Source organism: Saimiri boliviensis, chromosome 1 (genome assembly GCF_048565385.1).
Source record: "Saimiri boliviensis isolate mSaiBol1 chromosome 1, mSaiBol1.pri, whole genome shotgun sequence".
NCBI lineage: Eukaryota > Metazoa > Chordata > Mammalia > Primates > Cebidae > Saimiri > Saimiri boliviensis.
In genome coordinates this window covers 46,614,376-46,628,097 of record NC_133449.1, presented here as the reverse complement: position 1 = coordinate 46,628,097, position 13,722 = coordinate 46,614,376, and the positions used below count along the sequence as shown (strand labels likewise).

General features: G+C 49.3%; 1 protein-coding gene and 1 non-coding gene across 7 annotated transcripts in view; one reads left to right on the top strand and one right to left on the bottom strand.

Moving 5' to 3' along the window:
• Positions 1 to 13,722, bottom strand: part of TTC7A (tetratricopeptide repeat domain 7A) — a 153,718-nt gene that overhangs the window by 103,559 nt on the left and 36,437 nt on the right. The window contains exon 3 of one of the 6 annotated variants that reach the window (XM_039475119.2): positions 12,516 to 12,573. The exons of the other annotated variants lie outside the window; for them this stretch is intronic. Within the exon in view, the coding sequence (XP_039331053.1) occupies positions 12,516 to 12,573 (58 nt within the window). The remainder of the gene's footprint in view (positions 1 to 12,515; positions 12,574 to 13,722) is intronic. 6 annotated transcript variants of the gene reach the window in all.
• Positions 4,333 to 4,439, top strand: LOC120362029 (U6 spliceosomal RNA). Its single transcript, XR_005578032.1, has one exon. It is a non-coding gene; the product is annotated as a U6 spliceosomal RNA (small nuclear RNA).

Below are 13,722 nucleotides of genomic sequence, written 5' to 3'. Positions count from 1 at the left end.
GCCAGAGCTGGGCCAGCCCCTGCTCCCCAGACATGCAGCCTATCCACCCTGCAGGAAGGTGGGGCAAACCTATGAACTGTTCAGAGGCCTGGCCCTGGAGACCAACTGCAGGTGGCAGGGCACAGACAATTCCAGGGGACGTAGAGTGGATCTGTTTCAACACAGCAGATGGACCCCAGAGAGATGTGCTGAGGCTGGGCTTCCTCCTATACGCCTCTGGTCCCAGCACCAGGATGGGTGATGCCAGCTGCTGGCAAGTTCAAGCTGCCAGTCCCAAGCTTCCAGAGGGCTGGCCACTGCAAAGCAGTGAATTCAGGAACAATGGTCTCTGAGGCCTCCACCTTCCCTGTGTGGCATTTGTTTCTTCCACTCCCAGCAGGGGCTTCCCAACCATGCTTCTCCAAGAACCCCAAACCCCATCCTCCTAGAAAGCTCAAAGCAGGCTGGACAGTGGCTCACACCTGTAATCCCAGCACACTGGGAGGCCCAGGTGGGAGGATTGCTTGAGCTTAGGAGTTTGAGACCAGCCTGGGAACATGGTGAAACCCTGTCTCCACGAAAAATACAAAAAATTAGCCAGGCTTGGTGGTGCACACTTGTGATCCCAGCTACTCAGAAGGCAGAGGTAGGAGAATCACTTGAGCCTAAGAGGCGAAGGCTGCAGTAAGCTGAGATCGTGCCACCACATTCCAGCCTGGGCAACAGAGCAAGACCCCATCTCCATTTTTAAAAAGCTCAAAGCAAAGCCACTTCTTCTCTGAAACCCTGCCAGGTAGGGTTAAGCCTCCCTGTGTCTAAACCAGCTGAACAGTTTGGCTCCATCTCCTATGCATGTGCCTTTTTCCTGCATTGTCCTCATCCTTTCTGCCCATTTCCGATTGATCATTGCACCCCAGTGATGGCCAGGGCCTAGTGTTTAGGAAACATGCAGATGGATGCGTAGATGAATGAGCGTATTCACACAGCCAAGTGTAAGCCAAGAGGAGTTCCTCCCTCTCCACTTAAAAAGTCTTTCTTGGAGAATTCATAAACAAATTGTGGTATAGTTATACAATGGAATATTACTCAGATTTTTTAAAAAAGAGACAAACTCTTACATACACATAACGCAAATTAATTATTTAGAAATTACATTGTCCAAAATAAGCCGGACATAAAAAAAAATACATACAGTATGATTTCATTTATTCAAAAAGGCAAATTAATCTATAGCAATAGAAAATAAGGCCAGGAGTGGTGGCCCACATCTGTGATCCCAGAACTATCAGAGCTGAGGCAGCGGGATCAATTGAGCCCACAAGTTTGAGACCAGCCTAGGCAACATAGCAAGACTCTTATCTCCCTTAAAAACAAAAAAAGAAAAACAAAAGAAAACAACTAGTGGTTTCCTGGGGTGGGGGGACCAATGAGAAAAGAGCCCAAGGGGACTTTCTATAATGATAGAAATGTTCTGTATCTTCATTAGGGTACTGATCACAAGGATACTTACACAGGTCTAATTCATGAAATTATACAGTTAAGATCTGTACATTGGGCCAGGCGCGGTGGCTCAAGCCTGTAATCCTAGCACTTTGGGAGGCCAAGGCGGGTGGATCACGAGGTCAAGAGATTGAGACCATCCTGGTCAACATGGTGAAACCCCGTCTCTACTAAAAATACAAAATATTAGCTGGGCATGGTGGCGCGTGCCTGTAACCCCAGCTACTCAGGAGGCTGAGGCAGGAGAATTGCCTGAACCCAGGAGGCGGAGTCTGCAGTGAGCCGAGATCGTGCCATTGCACTCCAGCCTGAGTAACAAGAGCAAAACTCCATCTCAAAAAAAAAAAAAAAAAAAAAAAGATCTGTACATCTCACTATATGAAAATGTATCTAAAAATAATGGAGATAATGCCTTTTTGAAGGGAGCTGTCATGATTCAGAGAAATTAAAGTTCAAAGTAGAGGGGTACATTCACTGAGGTGGTCCTCTGTAAAGCAATTTCCAACATACACAAGGCCAAAAAGTTTCTGGAGCTGGCAGTGGCTTTACCTGAGCAAGGCCACAGTCCAGTCACCCAGCTGTGCCCATAAAAAGGGGCACAGGGAACCTTGTATTTGTACCCTAGTTGATAAGCTCTATTTTCCTGTCCACAAACATCTGATTGGAAGCCCACCCAGGGACTCCAGGCTTGGGTTTCTTTACCCTCTGCCCCGTGAGCGCTTCTGCACAAGTAGTCAGACCACACCACTCCATCCAGGATGGAGGTGGGCTGCCCTGCGCCCAGCCCTCAAGGTATTGGAGGGTTGTAATGCAGCCCTGTGGGGCAGGCACTGCCTTGTGATTTCCACCAGCAGGGCCATTCTGTGCCAATACATAGCTCTAGGAGGGGCCCCTTTCAAGAGGAGGACTTGCTTTTTCATTAACTCAGAACTTTCGATTTGGAGCCAAGCTGATCCTGGCACAGCCTCAGGTCCAACACCAGGCTGGTCCCAGCTCCTTCGGTCTGAATGACTCATCACATCCCAGGCAGCCACCCTTCCAAGAAGCCCCACCCTTGGAGCCCTGGAGCCTAGGGCCCTGGATGCAGAGGTAGAAAACAGAAAACTTCTTTGGAAACGAAACCCCCTTCCTCCCACCTACCCAGCCTGTCAAAGGGCACAGGACAGCTGCAGCACCCACGGAAGATGAATCCCAGACTTGGGTACCCTGCAGCCAGGGGAGGAAGGGAAAAAATGCAATTCAATCAGCTTTCAGGGAGGAAACTGAAAGGCCAGGTAGGGAAGAATCCTCACAGATCACTCTGTTAAAATTAGAACGTTTAAAAATAGAATTACCTTATGACCCAGCAATTCCACATCCAGGTGTATACCCAAATAATAGAAAGCTGGGTCTCAAAGAGATATCAGTACACTCATGTTCACAGCAGCATTATTCACAATAGTTAAAATGTAGAAGCAACCCAAGTGCCCACTGACAGATGAATACTGTATGATTTCATTCAAAAATAAACAAAATGTCATGTACACATATATACAACACACTATTACTCAGCCTTTCGAAGAAAGGAAATTCTGACACATGCTACAATGTGGATAAGCCTTGAGGACATTATACTAAGTGAAATAAGCTAGACACGAAAAGGCAAATACTGTTATGATTCCTCTTACATGAGGTACTTGCGTAATCGAATTCATAAAAACAGAAAATAGAAGGGTGGTTGCCAGGGGTTGGGGGAGGAGGAAATGGGGTGTTGCTGTTGCATGGGCATAGAATTTTGGTTTCGTAAGGTAAAAGAATTCAGGAGATTGGTTGCACAATAATGCAAATGTTAAAGAGTTCATGAAATTGGTTGCACAACAATGTCTTAGTACCGAACTATACACTTAAAAGTGGTTAAGATGGTAAATTTTATGGTATGTATATTTAACACAATTTATTTATTTTTGAGACAGAATCGCGGTCTGTCACTCAGACTGGAGTACAGTGGTGCAGTCTCAGCTGACTGCAACCTCCAACTCCTGGGTTTAAGTAATGCTCCTGTCTCAGACTTCTGAGTAGCTGGGATTACAGGCATACACCACTACACCTGGCTAATTTTTATATTTTTAGTAGAGATGGGGTTTCGCCATGTTGGTCAGGATGGTCTCGAACTCCTGACCTCAGCTGATCCACCTGCCTCAGCCTCCCAAAGTGCTGGGATTACAGGCGTCAGCCACCAGGCCCGGCCAACACAATTTTTTAAATAAAAACAAAAAACAAAAAACAAAAACAAAAACAGGCAATTTGGCTTCTGTATCAAAGTCTCCAAAAAATGTAGACTCTATGATTCAGTAATCCTACTTTCTAGAAATTTATCTTTAAAAAAAAAAAAAAAGGCTGCGGGTGGTGACTCACACCTGTAGTTGTAGTCTCAGCACTCTGGGAGGCTGAAGTGGGAAGACTGCTTGAGCCCAGGAATTGAAGACCAGTCCTGGCAACATAGTGAGACTCTCATTTCCGCCAAAACAAAACAAAACAAAACAAAACAAAAAAGTATATATATATATATGCAAAATTTAGCTTCAAGGAGATCTACTTCAGTATTGTTTATAATAGCAAAAAAAATAAAAAAATATTTAGCATATGGGTCCAACACAGGACAAGTTCACAAAATTATGATAGAACATACTTCTTAGAGGGACAAGTGGCGTTTAGCCACCTGAGATTGAGCAATAACAGGTCTGTGATGCTCTTTTATTTAAAAAAAAAATAATTAAAAAATATTATGATAGAACATTACAATGAAATGCTATGAAGTTAGTGTATTGCAAAATGACTCATGAAATACTAACTTTTTTTAAAAAGCAGATTACAGTGCTGACTTCGGCAGCACATATACTAAAACTGGAATGATACAGAGAAGATTAGCATGGCCCCTGCACAAGGATGACACACAAATTTGTGAAGCATTCCATAAAAAAAAAGAAAAAAAAGCAGATTACAAAACGTGACTGTATGAACTTACATTTAGTTTTAAAAGCACATATAAGCATATAGGGAAAAAAGACTAGAAGGATATACCTCAAATGATCATTATTCCTAAATCTATTTCCTCAAATACAAAATGGAATTACTCACAATGCCTAGCTCAGAGTGTAGCCATGATCACTAAATTAGATGAAATATTATAAAGAGTAAAAAGTATGCTGGCCAGGCGCAGTGGCTCATGCCTGTAATACCAGCGCTTTGGGAGGCTGAGGTGGGCGGTTCACCTGAGGTAAGGAGTTCAAGACCAGCCTGACCAACATGGAGAAACCCCATCTCTACTAAAAATAGAAAACAGCTGGGCGCGGTGGCTCAAGCCTGTAATCCCAGCACTTTGGGAGGCTGAGGCGGGTGGATCACGAGGTTGAGAGATCGAGACCATCCTGGTCAACATGGTGAAACCCCGTCTCTACTAAAGATACAAAAAATTAGCTGGGCATGGTGGGGTGTGCCTGTAATCCCAGCTACTCAGGAGACTGAGGCAGGAGAATTGCCTGAGCCCAGGAGGCGGAGGTTGCGGTGAGCCGAGATCGCGCCATTGCACTCCAGCCTGGGTAACAACAGCGAAACTCTGTCTCAAAAAAAAAATAATAAAAATAAAAAAATAAAAATAAAAAAAAAATAAAAAATAGAAAACTAGCTGGGCATGGTGGTGCATGCCTGTAATTACAGCTACTCTGAAGGCTGAGGCAGAAGAATCACTTGAACCAGAGAGGCAGAGGTTGTAGTGAGCCAAGATGGCATCACTGCACTCCAGCCTGGGCAACGAGTGAAACTCTGCCTAAAAAAACCAGTATGCTCTTAGAAAATATTTTCAAGTAATGCTCACAATAACCTCTTACATAGGGGTTTAACCCTTCTCCAGAGTTACAAATGAAAAATCTAGGTGGGGTGAGGTGGCTCACATCCGTAATCCCAGAACTTTTGGAAGCTGAGGCAAGCAGATAACTTGAAGTCAGGAGTTCAAGACCAGCTTGGCTAACATGGTAAAACCCTGTCTCTACTAAAAATATAAAAATTTGGGTGGGTGTGGTGTGGTATGCACCTATAATCCCAGCTACTTGGGAGGCTGGGGCATGAGAATTGCTTGAATCACTGCCGAGGTTGCAGTGAGCCGAGATCACATAGCTGCACTCCAGCCTGGGCTACAGAGCAAGACTGTCTCAGGAAAAAAGAAAAGAAAAGAAAAGAAAAGAAATGAAAAATCAAATCCAGGGAAAACAGATTAATTCCAAGATCCCACAGTTAAAAGCACCAGTGTTGACTAGATCCAGGTCTCTGGCTGGACAAGGCTGATCCCCTGGCAGCCTGCTCCTCCTCCTCCTCCATCTGGAAGCCAGCCTCTCTCGCCTGTGGCTGGGACAGCAGGACTGAGCTCCTGTCCATGTGCAGCACACAGCCCACACCCCTTAGAGAGGGAAGCCAAAATCAACAGTGAATTCCCACCATACCAGGGCTAAAAACACAAAAACCAAGTATGCTATCATATCCTGTCCTGGGAGCAGCCTAGTGTTCTTTCTTTTATTTTTAAAAGTTTTAATCAGCCACACAATTCTAGGTGACAGCAGAATAGCTTGGTGTTGCACTGTCTGAAAGAGAACAGAAAAAAAAAAAACAAGTCTACCTTCAAGGGGTGGGGAGAAGAGAATCTGTGGCTCATAATCCTTCTGGCTGCTGAGGGTATTTCACCTTTTGACTTTGCACAGCAGCTTCACAACCCAGCATGTCACTGCAGTACACAGTTCATGTGCACCAGGGTCAGGGCACTAGGACCTCCCTGGTGCTGGGTGAGGCAGAGGAGAACGTGAGCCGGCCAGGCTGACACTGGGGGCAGGACCAGTTCTCAAGGGGCCGGCAGTCCATCTTTGGAGCCACAACGAACCTTAAATTAGGCACCAATGACTAAGGTCTGCCAGGCTCAATGTAGAATGAATGGCCGCAGACATGGGGTTACTAGCACGCTGAGCTAGTGCCAGAGAAATGGAAGGGACCGAGGTCTGAGGGGAGGAGAGGGAAGTGTCTACCATCAAACGCCGCCTGAGGTAGACAATGGCACAGGAGCTTGCGGAGGCTGAACCAGCTAGGGCTGGAGATGTCCAAAGAGCAGGCCCCGAAACATCCTGGATGCCAATCAAAGCCAGGGAATAACCCTTAGGGATCAGACCAACAAAGTGGATGATTTGTTACCCTGGATCCACAAAGGCTTCATCCTAGTCTAGGGCCCAGATCCCTCAGCTCCAGACCCTAGAGAAGATTGCCGCAGACGGCGCCCTGACCCATAGGTGAGCCCGATTTGAGGTAGAACAGGCTGTGCTGCACCTCACGGTGTGGTAACCCGCAGCTGCAGTTCTAGAACACCAGCCAAGGAGACACCCTGAGCCTTACTGCGGGCTGTCCGCTCTGGGCCCTCTCATGGGGCCCACCTGGCCCTTACGCTCATTCCCAGTCCCTCCCACACACACCTCCTCTCAGCTCCAAGAAGTGTGATTATGCTGCACCTCTAAACAAGCCACCTCCCCTGGTTCCCCCTGGGGTTTCCCTTTGGACTTCCCTTTCTGGAAGACACCTCTTCCACTGGACTGTAGGTGATTCATCCTCAAGTTCAGGCTCACCGCCCAGCTCATCTGTGAAGGCTCCACAACTAGCTGCATCTCACCTCCCTCTGCAAGAGTACTGCAATTGAACAATCACTCCTTGGGCATCAGGGACAAGCCCAAACACTGGAGTCAGAGAGAGCGGAGTCCACATCCTGACCCTGCCATTACTGGTGTAACCTGAGGTGAATAATTTCTGCCAGTGCTCTGGGGCTCTGCCTCCACACCTTTCACCTACTTTCGTAACTGCACCCTGGTTTTCCTTTGAACAACTATTCCTGCATCTCAGTCCACAAGACTCAAGTGGGGGAAATCCCACCCCGGCACCAGCCAGTAACCTCGGTGCTGGGCAAACCACAATAGGCTCCAGGGTGGGCATGAGACCAAGCTAGGTCCATGAGAAGCTTCCCCAGGCACTCTCTCCTTCTGAGATTGTGGGTGCCATGCTGTAAGAACCATGTATACCTGGAGTTGCTGAGGACGACCTCAACAGACCTCACTGAGCCCAGACCCAGCTATGCCTGACGCCATGCTGCTCCAGCAACCTTCTGGTTACAAGGGCCCATAAATATCCAGTCCTTCCTCCTTTTTGTTGCTACTTTTCCAACTAGTTGGAGTTGGAGTTTTGTCATGACAACCATAAGGCTGATTATACAGAAAATGATCCCCAGAGGCATGGTGTCCAAGGGGACAATTCCTGAAATACAGGATTGGCTGGGCTGAGGTCAGGTTGAGGCAGTGAGGACGTCGCCATCTCCCAGCTGAGGAACTGGAATTCCAGCTATACAGCAGCAGCACCACCAGCTGGAATGCAGCCTATTTTGTCTTGAGGTGAGACCTTGGGCATGTGGTAACATTTCAGGTTACTGGCCTATGCCGGATGCTTCTTGGGGACCATGCTAAGTCCTACAAAAATAAGTCTTATAAGCGTCACTCCTGGCAGTCCCTCTGAATAAGAAAGCGTTGTCTGTATAAAACAATACAAGACAGCTGAGAGTTAAGTCAGATAACAGGGGTTGGAAATTCTCTGTCCTTGCTGAAGGCAGTGCCAGAGGAGACAGGGAGACCAGACTCTATTAGGAGACAAGGCTGGAAAGGTGTGAATGCCTCCCTATGCCAACCTCACATGGACCCCCTGCTGCAGTTCTCACTGCACTGCTGGAGAGCCAGGGCATGTGCCCCATAGCCCATTGCTTACCCATTACACTGGGGGCTGAGGGGGGCTGGGGGTCAGGCGGCTGAGAGTACCCCTGAGGCCTGTTGCTGAGCGACAGAGCCTCGAGGCCTGGATCCACATCTACGGACTTTGAGTCAACACAAGCTTTGGCTCTAGGTTCTCACCGTGAAGATGATGCAATGTTAATTTGCCAGAGACTTATTACTATGGCGTTTTAGGGAGCTGTAGAGCCAGACCCCAAACCTGGCAAACAAACCCTTGCATTCTTCAACCCATAAGGTAGGTTCAAGTGTTCTACTCCCATCAGGGGCTGGGCTGCCCAGAAGCAGCAGCCCAGAGGGCACTCTTCACAAATGCCCCTTTCTGGTGGCCAAAGGGCCAAGAGTCAGGGCAGAGCTTCCCATGGGACAGAACTTAGGACAGCCATATGGCTGAGACAACACAGCCAGGTAGGAAGTCTGCCATACTGCCCCAGCAAGCCATGGCAGGAGCAGCAGACCAGTCACTCTGGGGTCTTCCAAGCAGCTGCTTCTCCTGGAGCTGCATCCCTCCAGGAGCAGGCTTGCTCACCTGCCTGCCACTCCCTCAAGGGAAGCAACCCTAACTGTTCATTTTGGCATCTCCAGCAGGGGCTTGCTGAATCAACTGCTGACAAATTTTACTTCCTCCTGTGGGAGGTGGGCCAGGAGCCTGGGGAGATACAACTGCAGGAGGTCAGGCGCTCGGCTGAAGGAACATACAGACCCCTAACTGGAGAGAATGGACATGCATGCTGGGCTGAGGTCCAAGTGAGCTGGGAAGAGGGAAACGACGCTGCAGGCTGAACAACCAAGGGAAGCCCCTGGCACCTGAACTGTGTTGGGGGAGAATGTAAGGACACAGCTATGTGCAGAGTGAAGAAAAAAGGCAAAGACAATGTCCCAAGAAGTGAAGGAAAGAACTTCATAGATTATATTGGATACCAGGAGCAGATCTTACACTGACAGGTGGGGATTCAGGAAAAGAGAGAGGGAGATTGGTTAAGGGTGCAAAAGGAATGACCACCTGTACTCAAGAGGCTTGGAATTCAAAGGAAAGCAGGGCTCACAGCCATGAGCACATGGCATCAAATGCAGAGGGTTCTGCCAAGGGGTGGGTAGCACTGCAGACAGGCCATCCTAGAAGGGCCTTGAAACCAAAGCATTCTAGATTATTTTAGGTTTTTTGAGACAGAGTCTTGTTCTGTCACTGAGGCTAGAGTGCAGTGGTGTGATCTTGGCTCACAGTAACCTCCACGTCCCAGGTTCAAGTGATTCTTCTGTCCCAGCCTCCCAGGTAGCTGGGATTACATGCATGTGCCACCATGCCCAGCTAATTTTTTTGTACTTTTTTTTAAAGTAGAGACAGGGTTTCACCATGTTGGCCAGGCTGGTCTTGAACTCCTGACCTCAAGTGATCCTCCCACCTCGGCCTCCCAAAGTGCTGGGATTACAGGCATGAGCCGCTGTGACCAGCCTAGAGTAAATAGATGATGTTCTCTCTTCACCAAACAAGGATGGTAATGGAGCTGTTTCATCCGAATATATATCTGTCGCCTGCACCTGGAAACATTTCTTTTCCAGGGCCTTCCCCTGATCTGACATGATTGGTCAGGAATTAGTGGGCTAGCAGAAGTTACAAAGGGGCCATGGCAGGGCCTGGGGAATGCGGTAGGAGAGGGGTGAGCTTCCATTCTAGACCAAGATGACTGATGTTAGGTTGAAATATAAAAGCAAATGTTCTGAATAACTCATCCACAGACACCACATCCACAAATGGCCCTGGGAAAGCAAATGCCAGGAAAATGGTTGCAGGGCTGTAGCCCCGACTCAAGCCAGGGCCGAAGGAGTCCTAAAGAGGAGAAAGTCCTCATCTGTGTGACCCATCTTGGAGGCAACTGTAATTTGCCTCCCAGCACCTTCGGGTGGACTCCTCTGTTACAGGCGGGACACAAGCTTTAGAGACATCCATCTGGCCAAATGCTACTTACAGGCTATGTGAACTTCCTCAGCTTCTTCATCCTTAAAATGGACATAACAACCACCTCCCATGTACAGAGTAGAGATGAAGGTTAACCATCAGTCAACAACTATTTATTAAACAAGTGTTTCCAGGAGAGTGTCTCACCAACTGTAATGTACGTACACATCACCCGGGAACTTTTTAAGGTGTAGATTCTGATTCAGTGGGTTTGGGGAGGGGCCCTGCAAGCTCCTGGGTGGTACACATGTGATCATCCCACCTCCCCCCATTCCCTGTGTGCACACACATCGGAGACATAAATCAGAGGCTCAGCTTCCAGAGAAACAGGTCTGTACCCCACATTTCTGGGAATGCCACCAAACATCAAGTATACCAGAGGAGCTCAGGAAATTGGTACTTGGGAAATGAAGAACCAAACAGGAGATTCTGACAGGCCAGGGAGGGGCCTTCAGCTCTGCCCAGGCCCCACAGGTGACCTGGGAGCAGCTGGCCACAGGACAGGGCATTACTGAGCAACAGGTCAACATGGCAGCTTCTCTGCAGCCAGGAGCAGCTGAAGGCAAGAGGGGAGGAGGTGCTTCTTCCAGAGTCAGAGCCTCCAGCAGGACCCAGCCCACCTCCCAGGTGCCACCAAGAGGCTCTAAAACCCAGTTGTCTACTCCTGGCTGGACCCAGTCAGTCTGAGCACATGTATGACTCAAATGTTAGGGGACCAGGAGTGCTGGTGGATGGGCACAGACCACTCAGACATGAAAATGACAGGTCTTCCCATGAAGATGTCTTAAGGTGTCTTATGTTTCTATCTTAGTGGGAAATGTGGTTTTTCTATTGTTTCTAAACAAACGTGACAGACAATAACTGTTTTCCCCTCAGAGAAGGTGGAGGTCATGTACTCCCCCACACCTTATATACACAAATATGCATTTGATGTCTCTGCACTCTGGCTAAGGAAAACCCAAGACTGCTGCAAACTGCCCCTTCACTGAGGCTCCCGGGTTGATGTCTAACGCCTCCCCGGGAATCAGAAATCATCTTCGGATGTAACATGCAAATGCACATTTCAGAGGAATGCTGGCCTTTGTGAGTGACACCTCACAGGGTCACAGTGCAAGTCCCTCTGCTCTGATGGGGAAAGAGGGTGAGGGGAATGTGTTTTTATGCCTTTTGAGGGTAGGGGTAAAAAGACCCAGAGCCTGCTCCCGACTCCCCTAAAAAAAACAGCAGCTCCATGTTGGAACCACTCCACGTTGGGGCCCCCCCAGTCTCCCAGCCTGGCCAGCTCAGGCTCCCCTGTGACACGCAGGCCCTGTCCTTCTCCGCCAGCCAGGTGTGCCAGAGACCCAGACTCCCCATTCCACTACAAAGTACCAAACAGAACCACAGTGCAGACTGCTGTGAAAAATGGCCAGTCAAGCTGTGGCCTAATACCCTGGCCAGGAGTGCTGAGTGTGGGTCAGTCAGGCTGCTGCACGCAGCACAGCGTCAAATGGAGCCTAAGACCAAGAGGCTGCCTGGGACAGAGGATTCTAATACAAAACACACACTAACTGATGTCCTGGGTAAACTGCTTCATTTTTGTCAGCCTCAGTTTCCTCAACTGTACCATGAGGGCTAGGCCTGGATCACTTGATTCCTTTCATCCTAGGATTCTCAGCAACAGTATCAAAAGCTCCGGCTGCCTGGGTTCAAATCCTGCCTCTGCTACTTCCTGTGAGACCTCACATGAGTCACCTCACTTCTTCCAACCTTAACTCTTCATCCATGACACAGAATGAGGGGAACACCACCTTAGGGTTACTGTAGGGACTCAGCGAGGGCCTACCTGGTATGGAGGGGAGCTGAATAAACATCAGTATTCTGTGAACTCTGTGGCCCCTGCTGCCCCTGCCCTCATGCTCATAGATGGAGTGAGGACCAATGACCAGTGTCCTCAGCCACTGGAGGGTGTGGCCTCTACTCTATGCATGGGGAGAGAGTATCCCCCAAACCCAGGCAGATCCCCCAAACCCAGGCAGATCAACATCGTGCACACCCCGCAGCCACGTGCATGGTCTCAAGCACACGCAGGGTCAGGCAAACCTCAGCATACCAGGCAGCAGGCATGGTCACTGCAGCAGAACAGGGAGGAGGACAGGCAGAGAGGAGGCAGGCAAGGGGGAGGCCACGTGCAGTCACTGGGGAACAAGAGCTAGCACAGCCCACAACCGAGCAGCCTGAGCCAGCGGGGCCCAGCTCCTTACCTCCCCTGCAGGACCTCTGACCACCAGGACTGTGTTCCCCCAAGAAGCTGGAGGCATGCTGGAAAGAGGAGAGAGCAGGAGACAGGGGGCAATCTGTCCTGAGCCAGGCTCAGGAGAAAGTCCCGGAAAGGAAGCCCAAGGAAGGGGGTTCCGCTCAGGGTGTCCATGGCTGAAGGGGCTTCTAAGAGACCCAAAAGACCCAAATGACAAATGCAGATCCTCCCAAGACTAGCCTGTGCCAGAGGCGCAGAGCAGGGGATGAGAGAGCAAAGGGAGAAGACCACTCATAGACCGGGCCGTCCCAGACAGGAACCTGCCCTCCAGCCGCTGGCACTGGGACCACCCACAGTGACCATCTTGCCAGGTCTCCCAGCATGGTGTGGACCCAACGGAAAAGGGACCCGAGGATCTGGGGTAGGCGAACCCCCTCAGGAAGTCCCACCACCCAGAGTCAAGGAGGGTGTGCCCTCCACAGATGTCACAGTTCACTCTTCCTGGAACTCAGAGGGGACAGGGGAAACTGAGTGTGTTGCAGGGGCCTTGGAGAACTCATATTCCAAGGCCAGCGTCAGAGCATGGAGGTTCTCATCCTGGCTCCACCATGAATCTGGGTAACTTTGGGCAAGTTATCCTCTCTAGGCCTCAGTTCCCCCACATATAAGATGGAGAGAATGTCCCTATGTATAACAGAGGATGTCACATACTCTACAAATGCCAGGCACCAAATACCCTAGAAAAGAGCCACAGGTATCTTTTCTAGACTTTCCTCTCAGGGTTGGTTTGTGCTGCACTAGGAAGATGATCAAACATCCAAGATTCCTGACAGCAGGCTGAGCAAAGGGGGCTCCCACAGCCGGGGATCCAGGGAAGGAGAAGCCTGAAGCACAAAGTTTGGGGTAGGTCGACTTTAACACTGAACACATTTGGGGTCCAGTTAAATGGCACAATTTCCCCAGCTGGGTTGTCCACAGTCCCCTCATGAAATTCCTAAGTCACTGACCCATGATCCCTAAATCCCCTCCAGAGCATCCCTTGTCCCTGGAAGGCTGATAGCACCTCCAGAAACTGGTTCTGACCTGTTTATCACTGGGTCTCAGCCCCTGCTCCCTGGGCCACTCATGGCAGGTGCCCAACAAATACCTGAGGAGTGGCAGACTCCTACAGTGTCCAGCACCTGCTCTGGGGCCAGTGCCAATCAGCAGAGCCA